General features: G+C 35.2%; 1 protein-coding gene across 7 annotated transcripts in view; it reads left to right on the forward strand.

Moving 5' to 3' along the window:
• Positions 1 to 26275, forward strand: part of shep (alan shepard) — a 213753-nt gene extending 187478 nt beyond the window's left edge. For 4 of the 7 annotated variants that reach the window (XM_067086199.1, XM_067086194.1, XM_067086195.1 and 1 more), the window contains 7 exons: positions 8183 to 8241; positions 11702 to 11951; positions 13969 to 14206; positions 14452 to 14622; positions 15937 to 16038; positions 18240 to 18405; positions 23165 to 26275. In XM_067086199.1, coding sequence (XP_066942300.1) covers positions 8183 to 8241; positions 11702 to 11951; positions 13969 to 14206; positions 14452 to 14622; positions 15937 to 16038; positions 18240 to 18401 — 982 coding nt within the window. In that variant the 3' untranslated portion in view covers positions 18402 to 18405; positions 23165 to 26275. The remainder of the gene's footprint in view (positions 1 to 8182; positions 8242 to 11701; positions 11952 to 13968; positions 14207 to 14451; positions 14623 to 15936; positions 16039 to 18239; positions 18406 to 23164) is intronic. The other 3 variants (XM_067086197.1, XM_067086198.1, XM_067086200.1) reach the window with 1 other exon arrangement.
• Positions 26276 to 26964: the final 689 nt, after the last annotated feature.

Raw genomic sequence — 26964 nt, forward strand, 5'->3', positions numbered from 1 at the left:
AGTCAAGACTGTGCTACAGATGGGTTTCAGGATAGTAGTATGATGCATGATGAAGCTTGGGCAGTATCTATCACTGCAGCAGTCATGCTGCTGACTATCTTTAGAGAGGGCCAGGCTCGTAGTTTGGAATGTGCTGCTATCAAAGGCTGCACTAGCAACCTAAGCCAACTTCTGCCCTGAGGAGTGTCACTTGAGGAAACCATTTGTCTGAGGCTGCAGTACATCTTGGCAGCACAAGGGACATAGTCAGTACTCTTGCATATGGAGAATGGATCTATGACTGGGCTGGCTTTTTCAGTGCCAGGATCCTCAACAGTGGCTGTGCATTGTGACTTGACTGTGTTAGCAATGGGTGGCAGAAGTGGGCAGTACTATCAGAATCCAGTTGCCTCCTTTAGGGCCAGGGTACAAGGTTGAATATCCTCTGAACTCCAGGTCAGTATGTATATTGGAACCATGCTGACTAAGGAATTTGTACTTAACCAGATTGGTTCAAACATGAAAGTTTTTCAACCATATTGGTTCAAACATGAAAGTTTCTCATCACTACAAGATTTTGAAGGGCTTGGGAAAACTACAAGCCTTTTCACCACGTACTTTTCTACAGGAAAAGCATGGTGTTCAAAACAGAGGTAAAATAACTTGATCTCTCTTCAAGCTTTATCAGTTAGTATGAAGTTCCATATTTGCCCAACACCAGATACTGTATTGGTTGTGTGCTATCAACCACAATGACATGAGGAACAACTAGTCCTTTAGTCTGTCAGTAGTGTTAGTTGTCAGTTGGTTTGTCCCCATCACAAGGTATATATGTGGGCTGTTAGGATTTCCACTTTTTTAAGTGGAGTCCTGTAAAGCTCTTCAGGTTTGAGAGGCAGCAGTTACAAGTGTGAAGAACTCTAATTTTCCATTGATCTTTCATAGACAATCAACCATAGAATGCTCTGCTGACAGGCACTTATATATCAGTAAATTAATATGATTTGGATTCAGCACCATAAAAACAAGACTTGTTCCAGTTGTTCCACTTTTTACAGTTTTCCTGGTCAATGTAGAAGGGCCTCAGTCTTAACTACCACTCTTTCAACCAATCAGATCAGTTGCTGAATACCTAAAGAACCAGTGACTGATAGCTTCTCTTGAACCAAATATCAATTCCTAATGATGTCAATGGAATTTACTGGAATCTATACTTTTTATCCAAATGAGACAGCCAAGCATTAGCAATGTGGATTTCATTAATCCATCACAATATCCTGTATGAAGAACTAAGATTTAATATCTGCATATGGTTTTCATGACCATATGCCACAACTGAGAAGCTGAGAATCTCACAAAAGCCAGCTCTGTTTTTTCTAACCAGGAAGCATATGTACAGTATATGTAAGAACCCTGACCCCTCGCTAAGCAGGAATTTATCTCCATGACATTATTTGCAGGAAAGGATCCATAACATCATCTGGAGGAAAGGATATTGCTTACCTGATCTAGGTAGAGTGGCTGAAATAACAGTAGGTTTCAGGGAAGGAATATTTAAAAATGAGGATGACTTTTTTCGTGTGATTCCAAAATCTTGGCTGGAACTTGTAGATGATTTGGTCCTTTTAGCATAGGAATTGAATTGATGTATTGCTGGGATTGGAGTCAGTTTTGAAAGCCAATAATGGGATTTGTGTGTCTGTCAACCAGGTAATGCTTAAGACCTTAGAGGTATCAATATGCTAGTCATGATAATATCTCAGAGACCTGATTGTCTCTTGAAAAGAGGCCCATGGATTCCAAAAGTGGTCTGGTTTTGTGGGACACCTAGAATTTTGTCTAGCTAGCCTATCTAGATGATTACATTTTTTTATTGTATTCATGTAATGTGCTTGGTCTTGTACATTTAAGCCACCCTCAAAACATTGGTGCCTTACTTTTGGATAGGGTAGGAGGATACATTTAGATGTTGACTGCTAATGGTTTCTTTAAGTTTTTCAAATATCCTTTTATTTTTAGATATTGGATAGATAGCCCTAAATATTTTAGATACCTTATTTTAGATACCCCTGGACCTTTAAAAGATCCCCAAAACTGTTGATGATCCATGGTGCTAATATTGAAGGTGGCAGATTCCTCCCCAAAGTATCTTGGTCTTACTTAAGATTACACTACAAGAGATTTGGCAGAAATTTAGAAAAAAATTATGGATTGTGCATAAGACCACCAAAACATGCTTTAGTAAATAATGGGCAATGAATGCATTATATATCTGGAATATCAAATACTACTAAGAAATCTCATGGAATATATTAGCTGTAAGCAAACCTTAACTCATACTTCAGAGAGCATTAAAGGAAAACAGAATTGAAAAAGTGTAAACTTTGAAACTGAGGATTTATACATATTATAATAAATGGTTTATGGTTGAAGACTGCCAGCCTTGTACTGTCATGGGCTCTTGCTCTTAAGGCAGCACTTAAGGAAAAAGCTATCCATTCAAATTTTATAATCAACTGTGGAAAAAAAATTACTAATGGCAAAACCAGTAAGAGATCCCAGTAAACAATCAAACTATAGACCTATAGCCTAACAAGTTTTCTCTAAAGTAATGACAAATTCAGGGGTGGCATTGTCCTTGAACATCAGTATCACCCATCCAAATAGGGATCATAGGAAAATAAACCTTCACTTGATCTCATAGATCAGTTAAGAGGAGCATATCCTCAGAGGATTTTAGTGTAGCAAATAACTATTTTTTATTTTGCATTATTTTTAAACATCCAAAAGCCATATGATACAATTTAGAGGCATGTAATATTAAAAACATTGCTTGTCAAAGAGTTACGAAGCCACTTGCCTTTATTTACAAAAATCTTTCTTACCAGCTGGACTTTTCAAGTACGAACATGATAGGCATTCAAACCTATAATAATTGGATGTTGATGTTCCAGAAATAACTATTCCTTACTTTTCAGCATTCAAAAGGAATGATACAACTTACAGATGTATTATATTGAAAGATATTGTATATCAGTGGTATCGGAGACCATCTACCTTTATTGTATTTATAAAAACTTACTTATAGATTGCACTTAGCATTTATGAATACATGATAAACATTCAAACTTCTACAGATTAGAAGATGATGTACCACAGGAAGTGTGTTAAGCAGAGTGCTATTCATCCTTGCAAGCCAGTTACCAAGAGGATTTAGAAATGGTTTATACTTGGATGATATTTCAGTATATTGCCTCAAACCTATGTCTTCTCAGTGTTGCCCTAGAAAAAGCTGACACACAGACCAGTAGGTTTCCATTTTTTGTAGAAAAAACAAAAGTTGTCATGTTTTATAAAAACTTTGCAAAAAATGAATTATATGGAACTAAGAATTAAAAGTGTAATACAACTTCGAAAAAAATGAATTATATGGAACTAAGAATTAAAAGTGTAATACAGTACTTATTAACCAAACTTTAAAAGTCTAGGCTTAAATTTTGGTACCCACGTGAATAGCATATGTAAAAGCTGAAAGCAGCAGTGAGTTTGACCTGATGAAAACTGTCACATACAATTTGGGGAATTTACAACAACCCTGATGTTATTGTAGAAAGGAACTGCCCTATATATTTTCAACCTTGGGATCTAAATAATTGGCCTGGCATTGGAGGCACCATTGACAAGTTTAGTTCCAGTCCAATGAAAGACCCAGAGTCCGTACTTGGGTATCAAGTTATCCTCAAGTAAATCGGTACAGGAGAAAGTGGCAAACCTCTTCTCCCCCTTCACTGAGACTTATTAGCCATAAGAAGTGCAATAAAGATTCAGGCAAGCGACCCACCAAGTAAAGAGTGTTTCAGTCAGACTTACTTTTTTTTTTGTTTTATAAACAATCATTCAACACTATTCCCAGTCAGAGCTAATAGAATGTTTGAATCAGTAAATGTGATCATAACGCTACCTCCAACACTAAAATTTCTCTATCCTTGGGTTATGTGTAACATTTGTGTCTGTATACACTTATACCATACAGCTAAAAACTGCATATACCCCTGAATGTCACAAGAACATACAATAAAACGTATGAAATGTAAAGGTCAAAATTATGCAATCTATACAGATTCATACATGTCTTCCTCTGGTGCTGGATTTGCTGTAGCATGTATTGTGCAATAAAACAAGCCAGTTTTCTTTACCCAGTAATGTATCTGTTTCCACAGCAGAGTTGTTGGCAATATGATCAGTAGTTAAGGTTAAGAACTTGCCTCTACAAAAATTTGTACTGTAATTTGAATTATGTTGAATAAGATATAATGTAATCATTATGAATAAACCCTCCCCACCAGGCCCATTAGAGTTAAGAATGTCAGTACAGTGGTCTATTTAAACTATTTATGATAATAATAATAATAACAACAACACCAACAGCTAGCTTGCAGTAATAAGTGTACAAGCACCAACCTGAGGGAGTGATAGAAAACGATCGGGCAAAGATCCTCTGGGACTATGGTATCAGAACAGATAGGGTGATCCGTGCTAATAGACCAGACGTTACATTGATTGACAAAATCAAGAAGAAAGCATCACTCAATGATGTCGTAGTACCATGGGACACCAGAGTAGATGAGAAAGAAAGAGAAAAAAATTGATAAGTATCAAGACCTGAAAATAGAAATAAGAAGGATATGGAATATGCCAGTGGAAATTGTACCCATAATCATAGGAACACTAGGCATGATCCCAAGATCCCTGAAAGGGAACCTAGAAAAACTAGATGCTGAAGTAGCTCCAGGACTTGTGCAGAAGAGTGTGCTACTAGAAACAGCGCACATAGTGAGAAAAGTGATAGACTCCTAAGGAGGAAGGATGCAACCCAGAACCCCACACTATAAAAAAAAACACCCAGTCGAATAGGATGACTGTGATAAAAAAAATAATAATAATAATTAATTATTTAATACTATGTACAGGTAACTAGAACCAAACTGTACATCCTTCACATTTTTGTAATGAAGAGGATCTTGTTGGTTGCCTGGGAAGAACTGTATGCTTTTCCCTCCAGTGATCCACATTGACATGGAAAAGTATAAGCTGTCCCTCTTACAGGTCATCCCTAGAAGCGCCAGCAAGAGATAAGTTGTTGCTTGGGTACAGACCTGTGTTTAAGTGATTGATGGCTGTGCTACATAGTCTTAACACGTACCCAAATAATCAGTATTTGCCTCTCGTGTGTCTCCTAGGGAAAAAATCCTGATGAGTTGCATGTTTTTACATACAAATATGCTAAACCTTTAGATGCATCATCGACACATGACTGACACACTAAATAAATATAGTATAATGGCATTGCAGGAGCTATGGTGTACCTTGATTTAGTATGCTGTGTACATACTGTGAAGCATTCTCTTTTTGTTTGTTTATTGCTCACTGTGGTGTTGTTTGTCCATTAGTCAGCTTGTCAACCTCTCCCTCTTTTATTTGGTTCCTTGACTGATACACCAGCTTATGGCATGTTCTTTTTACAGGACATATACATTTAATAAAGGTAAAATTGGTGTAAATTCTAAATCTACATGAAACATTTAATAAAGGTAACAATGGTGTAAATTCTAAACCTACTTGAAAATTCTTTTGGTAAATGTGAATCATTAGCTTTAGGTTAAACTTTCATGCTTAGCTGATGCATAAAGTTCTTAGATTGAATGGTTAAGGTTAGAATAAAAAATTATTTGTCGCATTGTGCTGAAAAGGTAATGTTTTGTGACCTGATGTACAGTAAACTACTTGTATCTGTATTTAATCAACCAGAACTCTCAAGCCAATTTGCACATTTTTCTTCCAACTGCCACTAAATTCAAAATGTCAAGAGAGGAGAGAGAGAGAGAGCACATTGTTTTTTGCCATTCTTTGGACAGCTTTTTTCTATTTTTTTCCTTTTAATCAGACAAACAGATTTGAAAGCCCTAATAGCCAATCATCTAATTCTTATGTTAGAAAATATATAGTAATAAAACTATAAAAAATAGGTACAGTAATAAAAAATATGTACAGTATTGCCTATTGGTAATGAATGACAAAATGACAGTTTAGGGTGCAGATTATTGCATTGTAGAAGGATTTCTCGCGTGGAAATTCAAATAACTGGCAACCCTTTGGTCTTCAGGGTGTTGATTATGAGAGATTTTACTGCAGTGGTTCTTGCTTAAGCTATGGTTCCAAACAAGTGAATACTGGATATGTCTTATATATGCGAGCCTATGTGGGCATTGAGCAGGTTTATATGGACAGCATTGACCCAAATTTTGTGTATTAATGTAAGGCCCCTCCACCTCATCTTCTGGTAGTTTTGTGTAGACTTGGAATTATGGATTATTAAGTTTAATATTTTTGTTGGGTTTCAAACTTGCATCATGACTCAGTTCATATTAGAGCTTTGGGTTCTTTGATGTTCTTAATTCAGGTCTTGGGTTCTGATTGGCTGTTGATAAGGGTTTCTAAAACAGCTTATTCTTCCAGCTTAAACTGTTATGATGATGGAGTTGTTTTGAAAATGTAGATTTAAAAAAAAAATAACTATTTTTATCAATACAAACCCAACATTTACATAAATTGTCCCACCTCCCAACCCGATTGCTCATAGTTACGACTTGGACTAAATGGGAAGTGAGGCCCTATCAGTGTGGAACCCAAGATCACCTAGGGCACAAGTGTGATGCTGCTGTCCATCTAGCAGGACATTTTCTTTTAATTGAGAAATGTAGGGTCCAGAATTTGGGAAGACCACAAATTGGACTAATGTTCTGCTTTTAAAAACTACATTTTCATATGACTAACTAGTGAAAGCAACCATTATAATGGGTAATCCCCTCACTCCTTCCTTCCTTCATCCCCAGTAGGGTAGTACTGTCAGTGCACCTCATGTGTTGCACTGTAGGTATTAATCATGGTTCGTTGCAGTGTCCCTTCGGTCCCTAGCTGCAACCCTTTTCATTCCTTTTACTGTTCCTCCATTCATAGTCTTTCTTTCATTTTGCTGTCCAACCTCTTTCTTTCATTTTGCTGTCCAACCTCTTTTAATATTTGTTTCATAGTGCAACTGCGAGGTTTTCCTCCTGTTACACCTTTCAAACCTTTCTACAGTACTCCTAATTTCCATTTCAGCGCTGAATGACCTCATAGGTCCCAGCGCTTGGCCTTTGGCCTAAATTCTATATTCCAATCTATTGCATTCCTTCCTTCATAGAATTCTGCATGTTCCTCTCAGATAATTTTTGTTTTTGTCAAATTTTGCCATGATTGATATCATTCATTGCTTTTTTGGTATTGTAGCATTCACACTGTTGATGATTTTAATTACAGAAATATTGCTACAGCTACTCTTGATAACCTACCTTACTTAACCAGTTTATGGTTTCATTTTTATTTTATCTCACACTATAAAACAAATCTCGTTTCATTTTTTGATGTTGTGTTATTGTAGGTTTGTCTAATTCATGTAATTTTCTAGTTATTTTACATGATCAATTCAGAAGATGCTTGCATATGTTATTCTTTTCCAAATTTGATCAATTGTGTTGTGTTTTGCTTTTTATCTTATTTAGCATATTCCCTTGAAAGAAGATGCTGACATATATCCTAAAGTTATAGTATGCTCATAGAAATCGTATAGAAAAGCAGTCGTTTTGGTAAGAGCTTTCATGTCATTATATGCATATTCCTATATTCCTTGTGAAGAGTTAGTAGATTATTGAATGATTTTGCTAATTGTCAGTCTTTCTGTTCCTTCAAGTGTTTGTTTTTCATGTGCTCCAATGCATATATAAAATTGGAGGGTTTTATTCTAATGTTAGTAGTTCATTTAAATATATTGTATTAAGTTTAATATTCATAATCCAGAAAGTGGCACCACAAACCACACTAACCTATTTTTTTTAAATCACCACTGTGGCACCAATTACCTTTGTCAGTTGCTTCAGCTTTCAATTTTCATATAATACATTACACTAGGAAATCTATTAAAAAGTAAAACTGTGATTGTAATGTAACTGGAAATTGTTAACACAATGATATTGCTAAATAGTAACTTAATTCAAAATTTTTATCAGCTTGAGATCACTAGCAGATAAAGTACATTTTGTTCTTTGTTAGAAATTCTTGTATACATTCTAAATTATTGCTATATCAGAAATTTTTTGGATTTCAGATATGGAAACATCATATCAACGAAGGCCATTTTAGACAAAAATACTAATAAGTGCAAAGGTGAGTTTTAGATTTTGTTACAAGTTGTGGTTGTTATTAAATAGTGTAACCATTTATTTCTGTAGCAGATTGGGAGTCTTGAATTTTGCCTAAACTGTTACATCTTGAAGACCTTGTATTATGTAAGCTTGAACCAGCACTGTAGGAGTAGTAAGTCTTTGATTTTTTCATTTGACCTTTTGTGCATTAAAGTTTATAAAGTACGAAAAGAAGGTTTTACAGCTGTTGTCAATTGCAGGAATTACAGTAGGGTATTATATAGCATACTGCTATGGATTTTTTATTTATAACTGAATTTTGAACTAAGAATTAAGCAGTAACACTCCTCAATCCCATGGCCTAGTTTTCATGTCTCCCAAGACATGTTCCTAATAACATTAGAGATTAGGGGACTGATATGGACTCAGACATTTTTTGGAGAGGTCATACGATAGCAGATTTATTTTTAAAAAGTTGTTGATGCAGTTGGTTTCAGTTTTGCTGCTTCTCCTCATTGAAAGGTTTTACCCACAGTTTGCCTTGCATGGTACATGAGATTGTGCAACACTGATTTTCATGGTTCCCATGTTGAGAGGTTCCATTGGTTTTAGGAACTCTCTTGTCATTTATTTCCCTAGGTCTTGTCCTACCTTACTATTCAGCACCTTTAACTTTGCATTGCACCAATTTTAGTCTCTCAATTGGGGCTTATTCTGTTGTACAAACCCTATGAGAGTCTACTAATGTTCCTGATTTCAGTAAGGGGAGCATCTGGTTTTATCATTGTCTCCAATACTGTATGCCACAAAGTGCCTCGAAAAAACCACGTCTTTTCTGTGCTTTCATTTTTACAAATCACATACTTATTTACAGCTTTCCATCTTGTGGTTTTCATTCAAATAGGTCTAGGTCAGCCAACTTTTAGTGCCCAAAGGACACTGTCAAGCACTGTACTCCTTAGGGTGGTGCATAGAACATGTCCAAGCCATCTCCAGTTCCCTGTCATTATTATCTTAAATCTAAGTATGGAACTTATGTCATTTCCCCTATGGTATCATCTACTGTATTAGTTAATGTATGAGTAGTCTGGCTGTTTATTTTGTCTATGCTGCAGCTTCTCACTCACTTCTCTTTTGTGCTTCACATCCCAGTGTGTTCCCAAGGTAACAGTTAAGCTCTACTACTTCTAAGATTGGCAGTCTGTCATAAGAGGGTTCCCAAATCCCCTTTCTTCCTGAATATATATGTTGTAAATTTGAGTATCTTCAGTGATGCCATCCATAACATTCAGTATACAGTAGAGTTCACTCTCCTGTACTTTTCCCTTAACAGCCACGTGGCCACTTCCTTGATAGTATTTTTCATTTATTTCCTATCCAGTCACCTTAAGCTCTGATTTGCTTACATTTATTTTCAGTCCTCTCCTCTCTATTCCGCTCTTCCACCTTTTCCTCAGATTCTGCTGTTAACACCAGGTAATCTGTATGTATAAGCCCTCAGGTACCCACTTTTGTGCACTCCTGTTAGGCAAGAGCAACATCACTAGCTTATTGTTTCATTTTGGTACCTTCTGCCTTCAAATTGCCCACTTAATTATTTGTCTAACTGTGATAAAAGTCTTTTAATAATATACAACAAGTATGTGGTACAGTCACTTCAGTTTTGTGAGGTATATTCCTGTAGTTGCATTATTATAAAGACTACTACTGTTGTTGTGGCTCTCTTGGGCATGAAGCTAAACTGATAGTTATTGATTTGATAAATTCCCAGGTTTTCCAGTATTTTCATAGCATGCTGAAGAAGTCTTATTCCTCTGTAATTTTGCAGTTTGTTTCCTTTTCCTTCTTATACTCTTACTGTAAAGCTCTTTTCCCTTGTATTCTGGTTCTTTTTTTTCCTTTATGATGTTTTCATATACTCCTTGGATTCCCAGCTTTCTTACTACTTTGAAGTTACCTGATATTCTGATATTCTAATATGTGCCATCTTTCATCTTCCTTAGGGTCCTTTTAACCTCTTTAGCTGTTCAGTTCTCTAGTGATCGCCTTTATTTTGTTATCTGCCTCTTCATGCCCATTTTCTGCATTCGGAAGGTATTCAAAATACTGCCTCTAGATTTTCAACTTTAATTTTCCTCTTTTCATTTGTTTTATATACTTTGACCCTTTTACATCTTTACTATCTTTCCCTAGGTGCTGTGCTATCCTGAACATTTTCTCTTTTCCTTCTGTCATGTTGAGATTCTGACTTCATTCCTACCAACTCCTCTTCCTTGCCCATGCCACCTGCCTTTCAGCCTCCCTTTTCTTTCCTTGTCTACATCACTATCCTCTTCCATGCTTGTCCTCAGTAAGAGCTTTGGGCATCTTCATTCCACCACGACATTTTTAAACTTGGGCTTACATTAAGGATTTGTTGTTCAGTTGGAGATGAAAGTTGGGCTAAAGGGTAATGATGCTGGACTGAACAACATTAATTGATTTTGGTGTGTTATAGGATATGGTAATATTAAAGATCTTAGTACCCACTTCAAATACTACTGTATTCTAGTGACAACAACTTTTCTGGCATTTACTGTCTCACTGCAGACTGGCACTGTTATCAAGTTGAAACATGCCACTAGTCAGCCTAAGCTGGTAGTTTTTAAGGGCATAAGTGGAAGCCTTATAAGATGGGATTTGTGTTTGTATTGAAAGAATTATTGCGCTGACTTATTTTTAACAGAGATGTGGTTGATAATCAAATTCCTATTGGTTTTTTTTTTTTAGTTAGTACTGGTTAAATGAACTGTGATTATTAAGAGTCTTATATTCAAACATCAATCTTTACTTTGATGTGACATACAGTATTTAAAGCAAATCATATCAGTTCTTTATAAATCCAAGTTCTTTGAAAATGAAGACTTATCTTATGCAAATCTGTAAGTGAGAGCAGGAAATTCAGTTTAATTAGGATGGAATGAAGTATTTGCTTCAGAGTTATAACAGTGTGGACTTAGCAAAGTTCATTGATTTTTGTAATATGTTTTCCTTCCTAAGATCTATAAATACTGTCGTATAGGTTTTATTTACACTGAATGTAAATGAAAATACTGAAAGGAATACTGGACAGCTTATTTCTCTTGACAGACTTATACTACTGTACGTTAAGATTATAAATTTTGTTTCCTCTCAGTAATTGTAACTTTATCTTATTATTTTAATCAGTTAGAATATTTTATTATTACTGTTATCAAGGTAAAGTAAACAGTTTGAAAAATAGCCTCACATGTAGGAAAATAGGTTGACTGAATTTCATTCTCTATGTCATTAGCCTTTTCATAATTATATAAAGTGATAGTGTAGTTATGTAAGGTGTTTTGATATTAAGGTAATTATCATCATTATCCAAGATTTGCAGCTTAAAAACATGATTTTAATAATAATAATAATAATAATAATAATAATAATAATAATAATAATGATATGTTTTAAATTTAAAGGTTATGGGTTTGTGGACTTTGAGTCTCCAGCAGCAGCTGACAAGGCAGTTAAAGGCTTACAGGCAGCCAACATTCAGGCGCAGATGGCCAAACAACAAGAGCAAGACCCAACTAATTTATATATTGCGAACCTGCCACCGCAAATGAATGAAGCAGAACTGGAACAACTCCTTGCCCAACATGGACAGGTCATATCTACACGAATATTAAGGGACAATAATGTACAGTCGAGAGGTGTTGGTTTTGCAAGGTAAGAAAGATTTTGGATGGATTTATTTTGATTCATTTGAATAATTTTAGATTACTGTTTCCTAGGGGGCAACAGGTTTATTACTATTTTGCCTTTCCCTGGATGATAGAAGAGTATCTTATCTCAGCCTGTTTGTGATAGACATTGGGCATCAACTGACAATTGTGTAACATGATAGCCACTGTTGTGGGGGCCAGTGTATTTCATACGAACCTTTTTTATTTAGGGACTTACAAACTTTTCTTGGTTGTCTTTAGAGTTGAGTTTTATTCTCTGTTAATGGCAAGTTTTATGATGTTTCTAGACTTGTGAAATCAGTTAATGAGATCCATGAGACAGCTGTTTGTTGGATTAAAGGATATCCTTCATAGATCCTTTTTCAGAACTTTATATTTTAATGCTGTGAATAGGTTATTGTTAGTACAGGCAGTCCCTGGTTAACAGCGGGCTTGGTTATCAGCAATCTGGTTTTACTGGGCTTGTCTAGTGACGAAAATCGCCGATTTCCATTTATCGGCACTGATAATTGGGTATTGGCACAGATACATAACTAACAGAGATTCCGATGACCAAAAATCGGTGCTTTCTGGTGTCGATATGCTGCAAAAATCTCTGAAAAAGTGCTGAAAATCGCCAATTTTCGGTTATCAGCAATTTTCGATTATCATCACACCCTCAGAACGGAACCCCACTGATAACCAAGGACTGCCTGTACTAAAAATGTTTTGCAATATTGCTTTTGTGGGATAATCTGAATGTAATGCAAATTGTTGAAGTAGAGACTAGTCAGTATGTGTACATGTCACCATTTATATTACGAATGTGATCATATGTACCTTGATTTTATTGTAATATATTCTGCTGCATATGGTTGATAGGTTTCCACACCTACAGTTTTCATCAGTTCTTGTGTTGCCTTATCTCATGACAAAATTCATATCAGGAAGACAGCACAGTTCAGCCTGATGTTTACTAGGGCTGATAGCACTTTTTTGTCATCTTTCCAGCACAGTTAGGTGCCATGAGTATTCCATTTGGTAGTGGGTCTTATCAGTGTGCATCATTGGTTTTCAGTGCTTGATTAGCAGTTGACTGTTAGTGTCTCCCTAATTAAATCAGGTTAAGGTTCTCAGTATTTTAACTTGCTGTTCCAGTGCATTTCCATTGACATATTCACTTGTCTGGCAAATGCCCCAAGTGTTATTCATACTATTGTTATTCAGAAGATAACCTTATTCATATGAAACAATCCCACAGGAGCCATTGACTTGAAATTCAAGTCCTCTAATGCATCAGGCATTCAAAACTCAAAACTGTGGTAATAGAATACTTAGTTTATGTTGATTGTCATCTCTCGCAGTACTGTGCAGAGGGTGACTGTATCTGTTTTCCCTCCACAATGTCCAATTTAGGAACATGTAAAATGACATGGTTTGTATAATGTAGAAATATGTAAAAAAAAGAACCATTTCATTCTTTTAAGAACTATAAAATATATATTCTTAGTAGATGACATGTTTTTCAGTATTTTAGCTTAAACTCCAACCTTAACAGACAAGACTCATTGCAATGGCTTCGCCTTCAAAGGAGCCAGGTTACTTTCCTGACTTGCTCCCCACAGTAGAATTCAGACACCATTAAAATTGTATTCAAGTTTAGGATGATCAGTAATTTACATATGATATTTAAGCACCTGTAAAGGTATTATAGGTGAAGTCCAAGATAAGTGCCCAAGTAATATTTCGTAAATTAAGAAACGAGATTCAGACAGGCTATTATGTTTCATTTTCATAGCTTATTCAGTAAAGTATGCATTTGTATTTTGAGATAAGGTTAAAATTATAGTCTTCTTGAGTTTTTTTTTATTTTTTTAAGAGAAATCTTTTACTGGTAGAAATGAAGTTATGAATTCTCACAAATTATTTTGTTCATTTTGAGCTCATAAACATTTTGCATGAATTTTGTATTGTACATTGTATGATGGACTGCCACTTACATGTTTATCATTGCCTTTCAGAATGGAGAGTAGAGAAAAGTGTGAATTAATTATTCAAATTTTTAACAAGAAGTTACTAAGGGGAGCGAAAGAAGCCCTTTTAGTAAAATTTGCCGACTCTGGTAATAAAAAACGGAATCAGTATAAGACTAAGGATCAAGCTAGTTGGGAACGCTCTGAAGTAAGTGACTCATTGATGAAAAATTTTTTACTTACAATGATTGCAGCACATTCTCCCCACTCTACAGGTTTACCTTTGGTAGGAAGATGGGTTTTATTTTTGCCTACCAAATTCATAGATTGTTTTGGTTTATTGTAAAATAATTCCTAAGGGTTTATGAACATACATTTTAAAGGAAAAATTCCTTTCTTCTTGTCCCATGGTAATGATAAATATTATTAGTTTTGTACTGGAACTTGTTATTCGTATAAGGTATTGATTCTTGAATTTGATAACTTAGATTAATTTTTTAAAGAATTGATATGACCTAACTTCTTTTTCAGCCTATTCCAGTGTATGAACAGCCATCTTTACTTCCCCAAAATGGTACCTTAATGCCCTCAGTAGCCCCCGGTACATTCCGGCAGTATCCCCCGTCCCAGGTGCCACCATATCAGCTCCAGCCACTTTACATTATGCATCCTCAAACACTGCAGCATATGGACGTATCGTCTGTAAGTCAAGTTGTTTGTGTGCTTGATAGTGCATAAGATTGTAGTTGGACATAGTCTTGACATGTACTGAACTCTTTATGTCACCCTCACATTTACTTTCAATTATACTTGCTGTTCCTCTTCCACTTTTGACCTGCTGCTGTATGTAAACAGGACAAGCTGTTTTAATATCTGTTCATCTTCTAGGCCTGTTGACGTAATAAAAAATATAGCTTTAATGCTTTCTGGTGTTTGAAATATTATGGAGCTTTATAAATATAGTCTTTGAAAATAAATGTTGAACAATTTATTTTCACATTCAGCTTTGTCAGCGATTTAAAAACCATTCTGTACATACTATTATGTGTAGCTTTACCTATAGTACTTGAAAATCGGGAAATTAAACCAAGGCTACAATTTTCAAAACACCCACAAGAAAAGGAGAAGTTTGTAGTCTTTTCTTGTTCCAATTTGTCCATAAAGAAATAACCCAAATAATAAATATCTAAAGGTGTTTGCACTTTGAAATTCTAGGTATATTATACTGTAGTTGGTTTTGCTGTGTCATTGATGTAACGTGCAGAGTAGTTAAGTCTATTTGATCAACACTAAAATTTTGCAAGCATTTATGTCATACTAATTTAGCCATGCTCGTACTTAAGAACAGAGTTAATTATTCATATAATAGAATTTATTGATAAAATACCTAAATTATTTACCTCTACTAAGTATGGTATATTTTTGGTCTGTTTTATTGTTTATTTGTTTGCTAGCAAGATTAATTTCTTACAGTGTACACAACCATTACTAGTACATATATTGTATGTGACTTGTAAGTATTTTTTTACAGAAATTATAAGAAGCACAGAACTAAATGTAAGCAAGTGTACTTTCTTGTGAACTTCACTGAACCTAAATTATTTGTTTGATCTTTTCACTGATCTATTCCTTCTTAACACACACACACACACACACATATATATATATTATGTATAAGTATATATATATTATATATATATGTATGTATGTATGTTTATATGTATATATACACACATATACATATATACTGTATATATATGTATCTATGTATGTATGTATAAATAGATAGATAGATATATAAGAATGCAAACTGCTGCCAAGGCTGAGCGTTTCAGCTTTCAAAAGGTCCTTTCTCCCAAAAGTTAGACTTTCATACATCAGCTTCTGCCTTTCATACATCAGCTTCTGCCTCCTTTATGCTTGTATTGTAAGATAATATGGATTTGTAGATCATAATATAATGTATTAGATATATTTCATTTGGTGTATTAACCTGAAATTTCTTATAAATTCCAGCAAATGATGCAGACGACAATGGACACTAGCCAAATTCCTTATTCGCCTGTAATACCAACTTTGACAACACACATGCAACAGTTGCATCTAACACCTGGCTCTGTAAGTTTAATTTTAAGAATTTTATTGTATACAAGTCTTTTATCATGTAGCAGAGAAATGTGTATAGAAATTTATACAAGTCTTTTATCATGTAGCAGAGAAATGTCTATAGAAATTTTTTGTGATGACTGGTGCTTAAATTTAATTCTGTGTAAAAGTTAATTCCGTGTAAGTACTGAAAATCTCAATCTCTCTCTCTCTCTCTCTCTCTCTCTCTCTCTCTCTCTCTCTCTCTCTCTCTCTCTCTCTCTCTCTCTCTCTCTCTCTCTCTGTTACTGCAATATTTTTCTCATCTTTGATTTCAAGTTGCATCTTTTGTTCTTCCCACACTTTTCTTGTTAGCTTCAGGACTGGGCTAAATGAAGCCATTGTGTTGCCTCCTGTATTGGCCTTTTTCATTAAAAATTTACAGCTGTATATGTAAATGGCTCTGAATCTGATGCTGGGTTTTAGTGTGAGGCTCTTTTCTCTTGAATGACTGCAGTGCTCCCTCACCCTTTTGAGCTTTAGTGTTCTTAGATAAACTCAGAGAGATCTTCATAAGTAACCTTTGTCTGTCCTTCAAAGTTAGATGTCATTGCCTTATTGAACATTTAATAATAGGACTAGCATGCCTCCAAAACTATAAATCCCTGCTCAGAGAACTGTATGTAAGGTCTGAGCATGTGTCCAGTTGCACTTTATACCAAATATTGTGTGTATACTCCTGAAAATCAGAAACAAAACAATAGAACATATAAGATATGAAGGTTCGAGCTGTGCACTTTATACTGAAAATGTCTTATTTATCCATTAAGAACAAAACCTACTGGTTAACCTGTGAGAGTTAGTGGTCTGGGTAAACTGTTGTTTAATAATACTGTAATGAGTATGTGTAGCAGTGTTAGTGAAATTCAGAAATCAGAACTAATAGCATTTGTCAGTTACAAGAAGGCTTTTGACAGCATCCACTAACTAATATTAAGGAAGGTCTTGCTTTACTGTGGCAGTCCCTTTGAATATTTAGAGTTGATATAAATGATCCATGAATGAATTGGATACAAAGCAAAGGTTGATGAAGTCTTGTATAACAGATTAACAGTGGATAGCGTTGTGCTACAAGGAAATGCTTTTTCACCATTGTTGTTTAGATTGGAGTAGTGAAAGAAAAGTGACACTTAGATTATGCAGATGATGCTGTTTTAATCTGCAAAACACCCGAAGATGTATTAAGTTTGTTTAGTAAAGTAATCATATTTGTAGAAACATGGAACTCAAAATATAGGATGAAGTAACCAATTGGAAGAAAGGGTTATTTGGTTAAATATCTTGGAACAATATCCCGTTCAGGTTATCTTGAGTTTGAATTTGGTGAAAGACTGAAAACAACAAATCAGACAGTGGTTAGGCTAAGTAAGATTAGAAACAATGCCATAAAGGAAATTATGGAAGTTCAGTATATATTAGATTAAATAATGTTGAAGGGGAGATGGAGAATATTACATGTTAGTATCAGCTAGGCTTTTATGAATACCACACGACCTACCTAACTATAGTGATTATTGTAGGATAAGAGAAGAGGCGAGTCATAAAATAGGTGAAGCCAGACCAGTAGCAGATGAAAGAGAAAGTTTAATGAGGAAAAGGAAGAGAGGAAAGGAGTAAAGAGCGAGAAAAGGGAGCGTGGCGGAAACGAAGGAAGAGCTTGAAAAGGAGGACAAATGAAGTATTAGTAATCCTTCAAGATTGCACACCTGTGCCTGAGTATGTTAGTCCAAGAAACCATTACCTTGGCTGGCTTAGAAATCTGTCAGTTTCAGTACTTTATCTGTGTGGTTTAACATTTAATCAAAATATCTTCCAAGGAGGCCAGCATTGTGGGATTGATATCAATGAGAGGAAACTGGAGAACGAAGAGAGAGGGTGGGAAAGAGTGGAAATCTGTGGGAAAATAAAGCACAGGAGAGACAAGAGTAATGAAATTTTCCATGTGCCGTTGTTCCCCACAGCATTGGAAGCAACGATGATGTTTTGAAATTGATCATTATGACCTTTAATAACATGAGTTTCTAAAATTTTGATATCAGTATCTAGATTTAATTTAGGTATAGGAAGAGTTTCTTTTCATAGAATTAGGAGCATTCATGTAATTTATTGGTGTTGCATCTTGTACTTTATTAGATAATTATTGAGCTGTTTTAATAAAAATCATAAATTTACAGCAAGGAGGGTACTTAGCAAGTGGGGGTTATGCGGCTTCACCATATGCACCTATGATGCAACATATGACCATGATGGATGAAACTGCTGCCCACTCCCCCGATGAATACCAGCCTTACCCCACGACCCCTGGCCCTGTTCAGTGCCCACCACAACCTAAGTAACAGTGTAAGTAAGATTAGACTGTGAAACAATGTGAGCTTATTATATCCTGTACTGTTTACAAACAAATACAAAAATGCAGATTTCTTGAACATGCGACTTACAGCATTCAGAGGGTGAGGTTTGGTTCGCAGAAAGACCAAAGCTTTCAGAAGTGAAAAAGTTAAAAGAAACTGATTTTCATTTTTTTGAAAATCTGTGGAAACCTAATTTCTTTACTACAGTGCCATTAATCATATTATGATGCTACTTTCCTTGTGTGCAATGAAATCCCAGTTGCACCAACTTATACCATTCAAGATTGAGAGGCCCTAACTGCATATTCCCAGGCATAAAACATTCCTTCATCTCTGATGCAACTTTTGAGAGTGGACATCTTCAGTATGTCTTCCCTTTCCAGGAATGCCATTTGTGCTTTATTACAGTTATGCATCATTTTCAATTTTTCATTTAATCCTCTAAATATTCTCTCATTTGTATCCTTTCATTTTGCTTTGTTTGAGCATAGGTTAAAGTTATATTCATATATTAAAGTTTTTCTTATATCTTGTGTGTAGTTTAGAGCCACCTCTGCTCTTGCCTCATAAGTGGCTGCTGTGCATATTCATTGAAACTCCCATTGTTTTCTTATTCATTTTTACCTGGCCAATTAAGTAAGCATTTCCAATGGCCCTTTCAGGGTCACAACCATGGCATGTGTTGATGCTCCAAATGGGACTTTCTCACATCCATAGACCTCAACTGATAATGGTCATAATAAATGCAAAGAAAAAAATATGTTCAATGGAATGCATGGTACCATGGGTCCTAGCTATCTTCCTCAGAAGGTGAACCATTGGATAATAGGTTTGTACCACAGAGAATCAATACTTGCCAGTTCAGAAGAGTCATACCATCCCTACAGAGCCTCTCCTAGGTACTGTACCTATCTCCAATAATTAACATAGAACTCACCACCTTTCCCAGAATAAAGGTGGTGGTGTCATCTTTGTCAGTTTTCTTCATTGCAAAACTGTTGAACCTGTGACAAGAAGCCTTGGATGTGGTACGGTTTCTGAAGGGCACTGGAAACTGGGGAGGCACATCCATAGGGGAATTTTTTTTACCCCTACTAGAATGACACCTTCAACTGCAGTATGGTATCCAAATGAATGGCAATAGTAGACTTTGCCAGAGTGAGATCAAAAGTCTTGTACCAAGACTCCTTATTGTCCTTTAGTCAATTACTGGTGTTTCATGAATGGGCTGAGGCTGGCAATTAATCTTGATGTTGCAGACTTAAAGGAGCATTTCTGTAAATGGTGTGTTGTCCTGTAGTGCTCACAGTTCTTAGTAAGTTCTCCACCTGACTTTCCTAATACAAAAACAATGTCCACTGCAGAGTTGATTATGGCCCCCTTAGACTGTTTAAGACTACAGGTAATTGACTTTCTGCTGGTCGCTATGTATGGCTTGATGGCATGCATTCCATAAGACATGCAGTTTTTTAGTGACTTACGGTGTAACATATGACTTGACACGTATGTGTGTGAATGTATATATATATGTGTGTATGTACATTAAGAAGGTATTTATCAATTACTATTATATAAGAAGTGAAGTGACTTATAGAAAAAGGATATGTAAATGAAATATTAAAGGTAAATCATTTTAAGAAATAAACCAAAGATATTGTAAGAAAATCTAATAAACTAAATTACAGGAACAAAACAACAATACTGTACAGTACAACATACAAGCCACCAGCAATGCTTGTACAGCTGGACTTTTGACCAGGTAGTTTTGAAATATATTTTTATCGGCATTTACAGGATATATTTTCATGTGATGATGCACTCATGCATGGAAGATTATTAATTGTTATGTTTTTCAATTAATAGTGTTATATAAGCAGGTGGAGATAAAGAAAAACTAAGAATTTCTGTACTCTTCACAAACCTTTCCTTTTATTGGCCAGGCCCTTTACTACGTCATCCTCTGATGCCCACTCTAAGTCAAGCTAAACCTCAAGCAAGGATCCTGTTTGAAATGTGCTTGCCTCCTGGGTCTTAAGTCCTCTTTTTTTTTTTTTCTAGGGAACTTCTCTCTCGTGATGTCATAGATATTAATTCAGGCAACTTAAATTAGTGAGTTGTAGTGAGCAGATGGTGTTTTTATTATGCAAAAACACCATTTTGCATGCAAACCCATTAATCATGTAGTACATTGTCTTCCAGCCCTGGCAGGGCACAATGGAATGAATGTAGCTGTTGAGCAGTGGGAGGTATCTGGCTCAATGGAAGGAGTGCTTTGTTTTCAGGATTAAACCAATGTGATTGGGATGAATTTTATGTGAAGTAAGGCATCTTATGATGTTTAGGTTTGTATAATGGAAAGCGTAACATTTCAAATGTTCTGGAAGGATGAATCCACTGACTAAGAAAATCTGTTTTAGGATGAATTAATAGTAAAAGGCATCTGCTAAGATTAGCTAGAGGGTCATCAGGTTTGGGAGCCTTTGGAGAAGATGAGCTCTTAACAGAAACAAGAAAAGAATGAAAGAGTATAGGAACCTACAGAACTTTTGAGCTTCTACCCCACATCTTCACAGGGAAGAGGTATCAAGGCAATTGACTTGATGTCTGAAGAGGTCCAACTCACTGGTAATGCAGCCCATGACCAGTAGTAGAAGAGTCCAAGGAGGCATCTATCAAAGTTCTAGAACAATGTTTATAGGATATTTTCCATACAAACTAGAACCAGTTATCAGTGGACCAATTGTTAAAGACCAGGCATGTCAGTTGAGGCAAACCTTGCTGACTCCTATTGGGTTGATACAGATGGGATCCTTAATGAGGGAAGACATGAACAAGCTGCAAGCTCTCATGTGCAGGAAACTCCATATAAGGATGCTGAGGCATGGTAAACACAGCAGACAGATGGATGACAGTAATCATACTTGCCCCAGTCACTAAGTCACAGAATAACAAAACTTACAAAAGCCAAACGGCTGTATTTGTATTTATTTAAGTTCAAAAGCAAAAATTCACAAATTGAAATAAATTGAAAAATGAGAAATAACCTTAGAAGCAGTTTGAGTACAAATTAAAAATCAAGTATGTAAAAAGTTTTAAACAGAGAACCAAAGGCTTCTGATCACTGTGAACTGAGAATGTGAAATGACAGTGAGATTACTAACCAAGAATTAACCATGTTACAAGAAAATCCTCAGCCCCCAAAAAATGGTTACAGGGAGAGCCTAGGTAATAGTGTCTGCAGAAAATTTAACTTGATGGAATGAAAAACATGAAAAACTTGAAAATTCTTGGTGAAAAGTTGGGATATAAGAAATGCCCACACCAGTGTTATGGGAGCTAGGTAAGCACTTTCTCAAAAACAACACCGTGGAATTAAATAAAAAATGTACTCTATACAAGCCAGTATTCACAGACTGAAAGAAGGGAACCAAAAATAAAAATGATGAAAAATGAAGGTATAATGGTTGACATCACAGCAAGCATGGTGTTGCCATGCAAGTGTTTACACCATCAAGTTGCACAACAGGATGAAGAGCAACTGAGGCATCATAGGAGGTACTGTACAGTAGCACCACAGCTATTGGACCTTAACTTAGCAGACTTCTGTACTTATCAGCTACTTTATTCTGGTTAGTTTTTGCTATGCTATCCTTTTTTGGATGTGTTGTATTACATTTTTAGATAAAGTGCTTAAAATTGAATGTTAGGTGTAAAGTACAGGTCAGTAACTTTGTGGAATTGCTGATATCTAGAAATTATTGAAGCGCAGGCTATAATTTAGAGACTTCGTTACTTAACACAATTTGTTACTTATCAGAAAGCCAGACCCCTAAAGTATCTGTTAAGTTGAGGTGCTACTTTATAGGCATGTTCATTGGAGGCCCCCCAAAATCTTGAACAAATTGATTTTATTTTTAAAAGATACAGTTTTATGAGATTTCAACAAAGGTCTGCAGTTAATATGACACCAGAGGCTCTGGTAATGCAAAGCATTTGTTTTGCCTCTTTTCATTCCCTCAGTTAATTTAGTCATAGTGGCAAATGTTGCTGAAAAAAAATATATAAAAGAAGTAATATATAGCACAGTGAAATTGTGTGTTAATCACTGTAACAGTTCCTCATCAGGACTAGTGTAACTTTCTACAAAGAATGAAAAATTAGTTACAAAACTAGGGTATAAAGTTGTAGGTAATCTAAACAAAATTGGAAGTTTAAAACTAAAAAAGGTAACGGGGGTAAGCATTGTACTTCATGAAAACATATGAACTGAAATAGGTAAATTATAGATCAATGTATAATTCAAGATCTATGCAGGAAAGAGATGTGCACCTCGGGACCAACTGAAACACTTTACTTAGAAGTTCATGAGCAAAAATAAAAATTGAAATTGGTACAAACTGTAATGTATGTTGTGCTGTAGTACAGAACTTGGACATTTTGTGACAAGTAATGGTAATGACTAAAAATTTTAAGGATAGAATTGTGCAATACATTTTTTGAATAGAATTGTTGCATTGCAGGAGATAGGGTAATACTTTACCAGAGATGAGCCAAAGTGGTGAATTGCTTCCCTGGTGGGGAGTATATCTCATGTGCCAGTGAATTACTCCAGATTACTCAGTAATTTTCATTTCAGTAAATAGCATTTGTTATAGTAATGATTTTTATACATGAAGCATGAAATTTGATTTAAGATTTTTATTTTTAGCTTGCTATGAATTCAGTAATTTGGAAATGTTCCTTTCCAGGTCTGAAGCTAGGAACTGTTATTAAAGGCTGCACTATCTTCTTATGCTACGGGAGAAACCTCAGAAGAATCACGGAGTCAGAACTGTGTAGGCTTAAGGCTACACATAACTGCTCGATTAAAAACACATGTTTTCACATTCAATTTAAACAATCTTCTCAGAGCAAATCCAATAATAAAAAAGGTGCATCCAGCGTTATACTGATTTATGTTTATTTCATCTGTGGTGAGCCTTGTTGTAGAAAATTGAGTAGTCCTTACACTAAAGTCTTTCTGAAGGGCTACTACAAGGAGAATAGGATATGCTGGCCCTTTCTCTCCCGGTTACCCCAATGCATACAGTGCTGCTGCTGATGCCGTGAGTCTTATGGCAGAAGTTAGAAGTCCTCCCTCACAGCAGCTGTTCTCCGGGTAATTACACTGTGCGTGGGGTCAGTGGAAAGGAGCTTGGGTGGTTGTAAGAGACCTGTGATTCGTAGAAAGAACCGTAGATTGATAGTGTAGAAAAAATTTATTCAGTGTTGAATAAGTGAAACCAACGGTATTTTTTAATGAAAGTGACAAATTTACTGTTTTGTTATACTGTAGAAAAGCTTTATGTAAAATGAAAATTACAGTACTGTAATTAAATAGAAAAGAATCAGTTATTGTTGGATACATAATAACAAGCTCATGAAGATGATTACACTGTGTGATCTATTTCTCTCTTGATTGCTGTAATAATTTTTTTCTCATTATCATTATTATCAGGAAGGATGTGCATGTGAATGATTTTATTGAGTGTTTATTGAGATGTTTCTCTTGAAAAAATCTTCCTTCTTGACGATATTTTTTATACAAGTGCTAGTGAATATAATTGGCTGCAACATGACACCTCATGTATAGCAGTTCTTTGTTAGTTGTTTACTTAAAGAATATTTAAATATAGCTCAAAATTGCCTATTATGCCATGTTCAACTGGTAGAATGTGTAGAATTACAACAAAAATCATTGATATCCACTGGAGGGTTACCGCCTTTGAAGTATTGTAGATTAGTGAAAGTATGCCAAACACAGTCCATTTGTTAATCCTAACAACTTAAAAGAATTTTATCTACTGTAATGCAGCATACTTGAAAATTGACTTCCATTTATAACATTTCCTTACAAGTAATATGCCAAATATACATTTATATAAAATATAGATGTGATGTAAAATTACCAGTTCTTATTAGGAATCAAGATTGAAACTAAAACTAACTCCCACTCCTTAAAAGTACTTGTAAATATTATTTCTTATTCAGATTTCAAAAGATTTTTATTTTCTGATACTTATCCATGAATTCATTACCAATTGCCCAAACACATTAGGTAGCATCATGAATCAACATGTTTTGCCAGATGAGAATATCTCCCAATCAGTTGCGTTCCATATCTGGCCCAGTGGTAGTCATGTTTTTATTTTATCAAAGTTAGCGATCATTTGATTAGTGACCTTAATTAGAACTATCAGATTTCTATTACCTCTTGAGTCAGAGTTTCCTTTCTTGCTTTGGTGCTAGAGATCATTGTCATTTTCTAGTGTAATATTTTTCTTTCAATGTATATTATGCCATTCAATACATACACTTTCAGATGTGAATGGCTGGTTTTATAAAATGGTTGATCATTCTTAGCCTTTATGATTAGGAGAAGACAGGAGGCAACAGCAAAAAGCAAGTGTTGTATTGCTTGGGTATACCATTGAAGAGAGAAATTAACTGGGAATTGTCTTTTATTGAGGCACTCAAAGAACTCTATTGCTGCAGTCTTGGACTGTTCCACATGTTACATTCCACTTCATATTTCCGATCAACCCCACTTAGTAGTTTGTTTAAGTAAACTTTCATCTGTCATTTAGTGCAAGTTTCCTACTTGAGAAGCTTGTAACTCTAGTTTGTTCCCAATATCCAAAGGAAATATAAAATAGAGGTAAATAAGAGTTTATTTTTAAAGTTTTGAAAGTAAAACCTATTCCCATTTTTAGATATGTGCCTTTCTTCAGAGACATAAATTCTTACAGGGACTCCAGTAGTAGATATCCATGCCAAATTCTCCTAGTGGATTCCGAAGGGAATGATTTCTGGGTAAGATAGATAGGGATGGGCTCTTGTGGCCGGCCAGTGATTGGGTGTGTGTGTGTGTGTTAGTGTACATGTGAGTGCGCGCAAGTATGTGTGTATCTGTGAGCACTGCCTTTGCCACAGATTTATTGGTGCACCACCACCCTGCTGGCCCCCTCCCCCACCTGAAGTTTTAACTGTAACTGCGAGAGAGAAATGCCAAGAAACCCCTGTTTAGTTTCTGTGGAAGAATGTCGTTGAGTGCCTGTTAAACCATTTTATTTTAATTTAGGAAAGATATGTATGGATAGAGATTTATTTTTATTTTAAGTAGGGAGAAATTAAATATCAAACAGATTAATGTGATATTTATAGAAGAGAATGTAAATAATGTATTGAACTTATCCCATCCAGGGCTTAGGCACAGCAAGAATATGGTTAAAGCGCAGTAAGTTGTTGTATAGTTGATCACATGTTGAGTGATCAATAATGTTATGCATGAGGGTAGCAATAACTTCTTAACACACATACACATATTTTGGTTAAAAGTGAACCAAGTAAAATTTTATCAGTTGTATCAGAAAGGTAGAGCTTATATCCTCCTTCTCTGGAATTGGTAATTCCAAAAAAGTATGTAAAATTTGCCCTGGTAATTTGTATATGATTACAGCTGGCCTTAGATAGTCATCATGTAATGACTAATTATGGTACATAAAAATAAAAGAAACCCGTTATAACCTAAATTCTGAAAATGGAAATAGATTTGATGAATCAATAAAGAATGAACAAACACAAACTTTTGTTTGTTGTGCATAATCAATTGCATTTTTTGCATAATGGCACCTTTATAACTGATCAGTCCTTTTATTAGGCTCCGTATCCTTTGTTTTTAGTTCCCCACACAAAAAATTAATAATGTTAAAAGGAATCAAATGATTCAGCAGACACTACTGCTGTAACCACTCTCATTGTGAAAAATTACCATGTCGCCTGTATTCACCACGTAAAGATAATTAAAGTTGTCTGATAAATGTTTATTTCTTTTATAGGTCCCGTTGAAATAAATATGGAAAACTTGATACAAACAGAAATAAAAACAAGGGTACAAAATTGAAATATACTGATTTGCTGCAAAATGTAGAATGAAATCCATCATGGGAGTGCTATATTTTTATACCAACTTGTGTGTAATATATATATATACATATATATATATATTATATAATATAAATTATATATATATATATATATATATATATATATATATATATATATATATATATATATATATATATATATATATATATATATATATATATATATATATATACATATTTATACACATATATTTATATATATATATATATATTATATATATATATATATATATATATATATATACACAGGCAGTCCTGGTTATTGGCAGGGGTTCCGTTCTGACAGCGTGATGATAAGCAGAAATCGTCGATAACCGAAAATCAGTGATTTTCAGGGCTTATCGGTGCCAATAACCGGGTATCGCCGCCGATGACCAGAAAGCAGCACCTCTGTTAGGTATGCATCGGCATCAATACCCGATTATTGGCACTGATAAATAGAAATTGGTGATTTTTCGGCACTGAAAATTGCCAAAAATTGCCAATTTTCATGGCTAGATAAGCACCGTAAAACCGGATCGCCAATAACCGAGCCCGCCAATAACTGGGAGCTGCCTGTATAT

The sequence above is a fragment of the Macrobrachium rosenbergii genome, chromosome 42 (assembly GCF_040412425.1).
Source record: "Macrobrachium rosenbergii isolate ZJJX-2024 chromosome 42, ASM4041242v1, whole genome shotgun sequence".
In the NCBI taxonomy this organism is placed as follows: Eukaryota; Metazoa; Arthropoda; class Malacostraca; order Decapoda; family Palaemonidae; genus Macrobrachium; species Macrobrachium rosenbergii.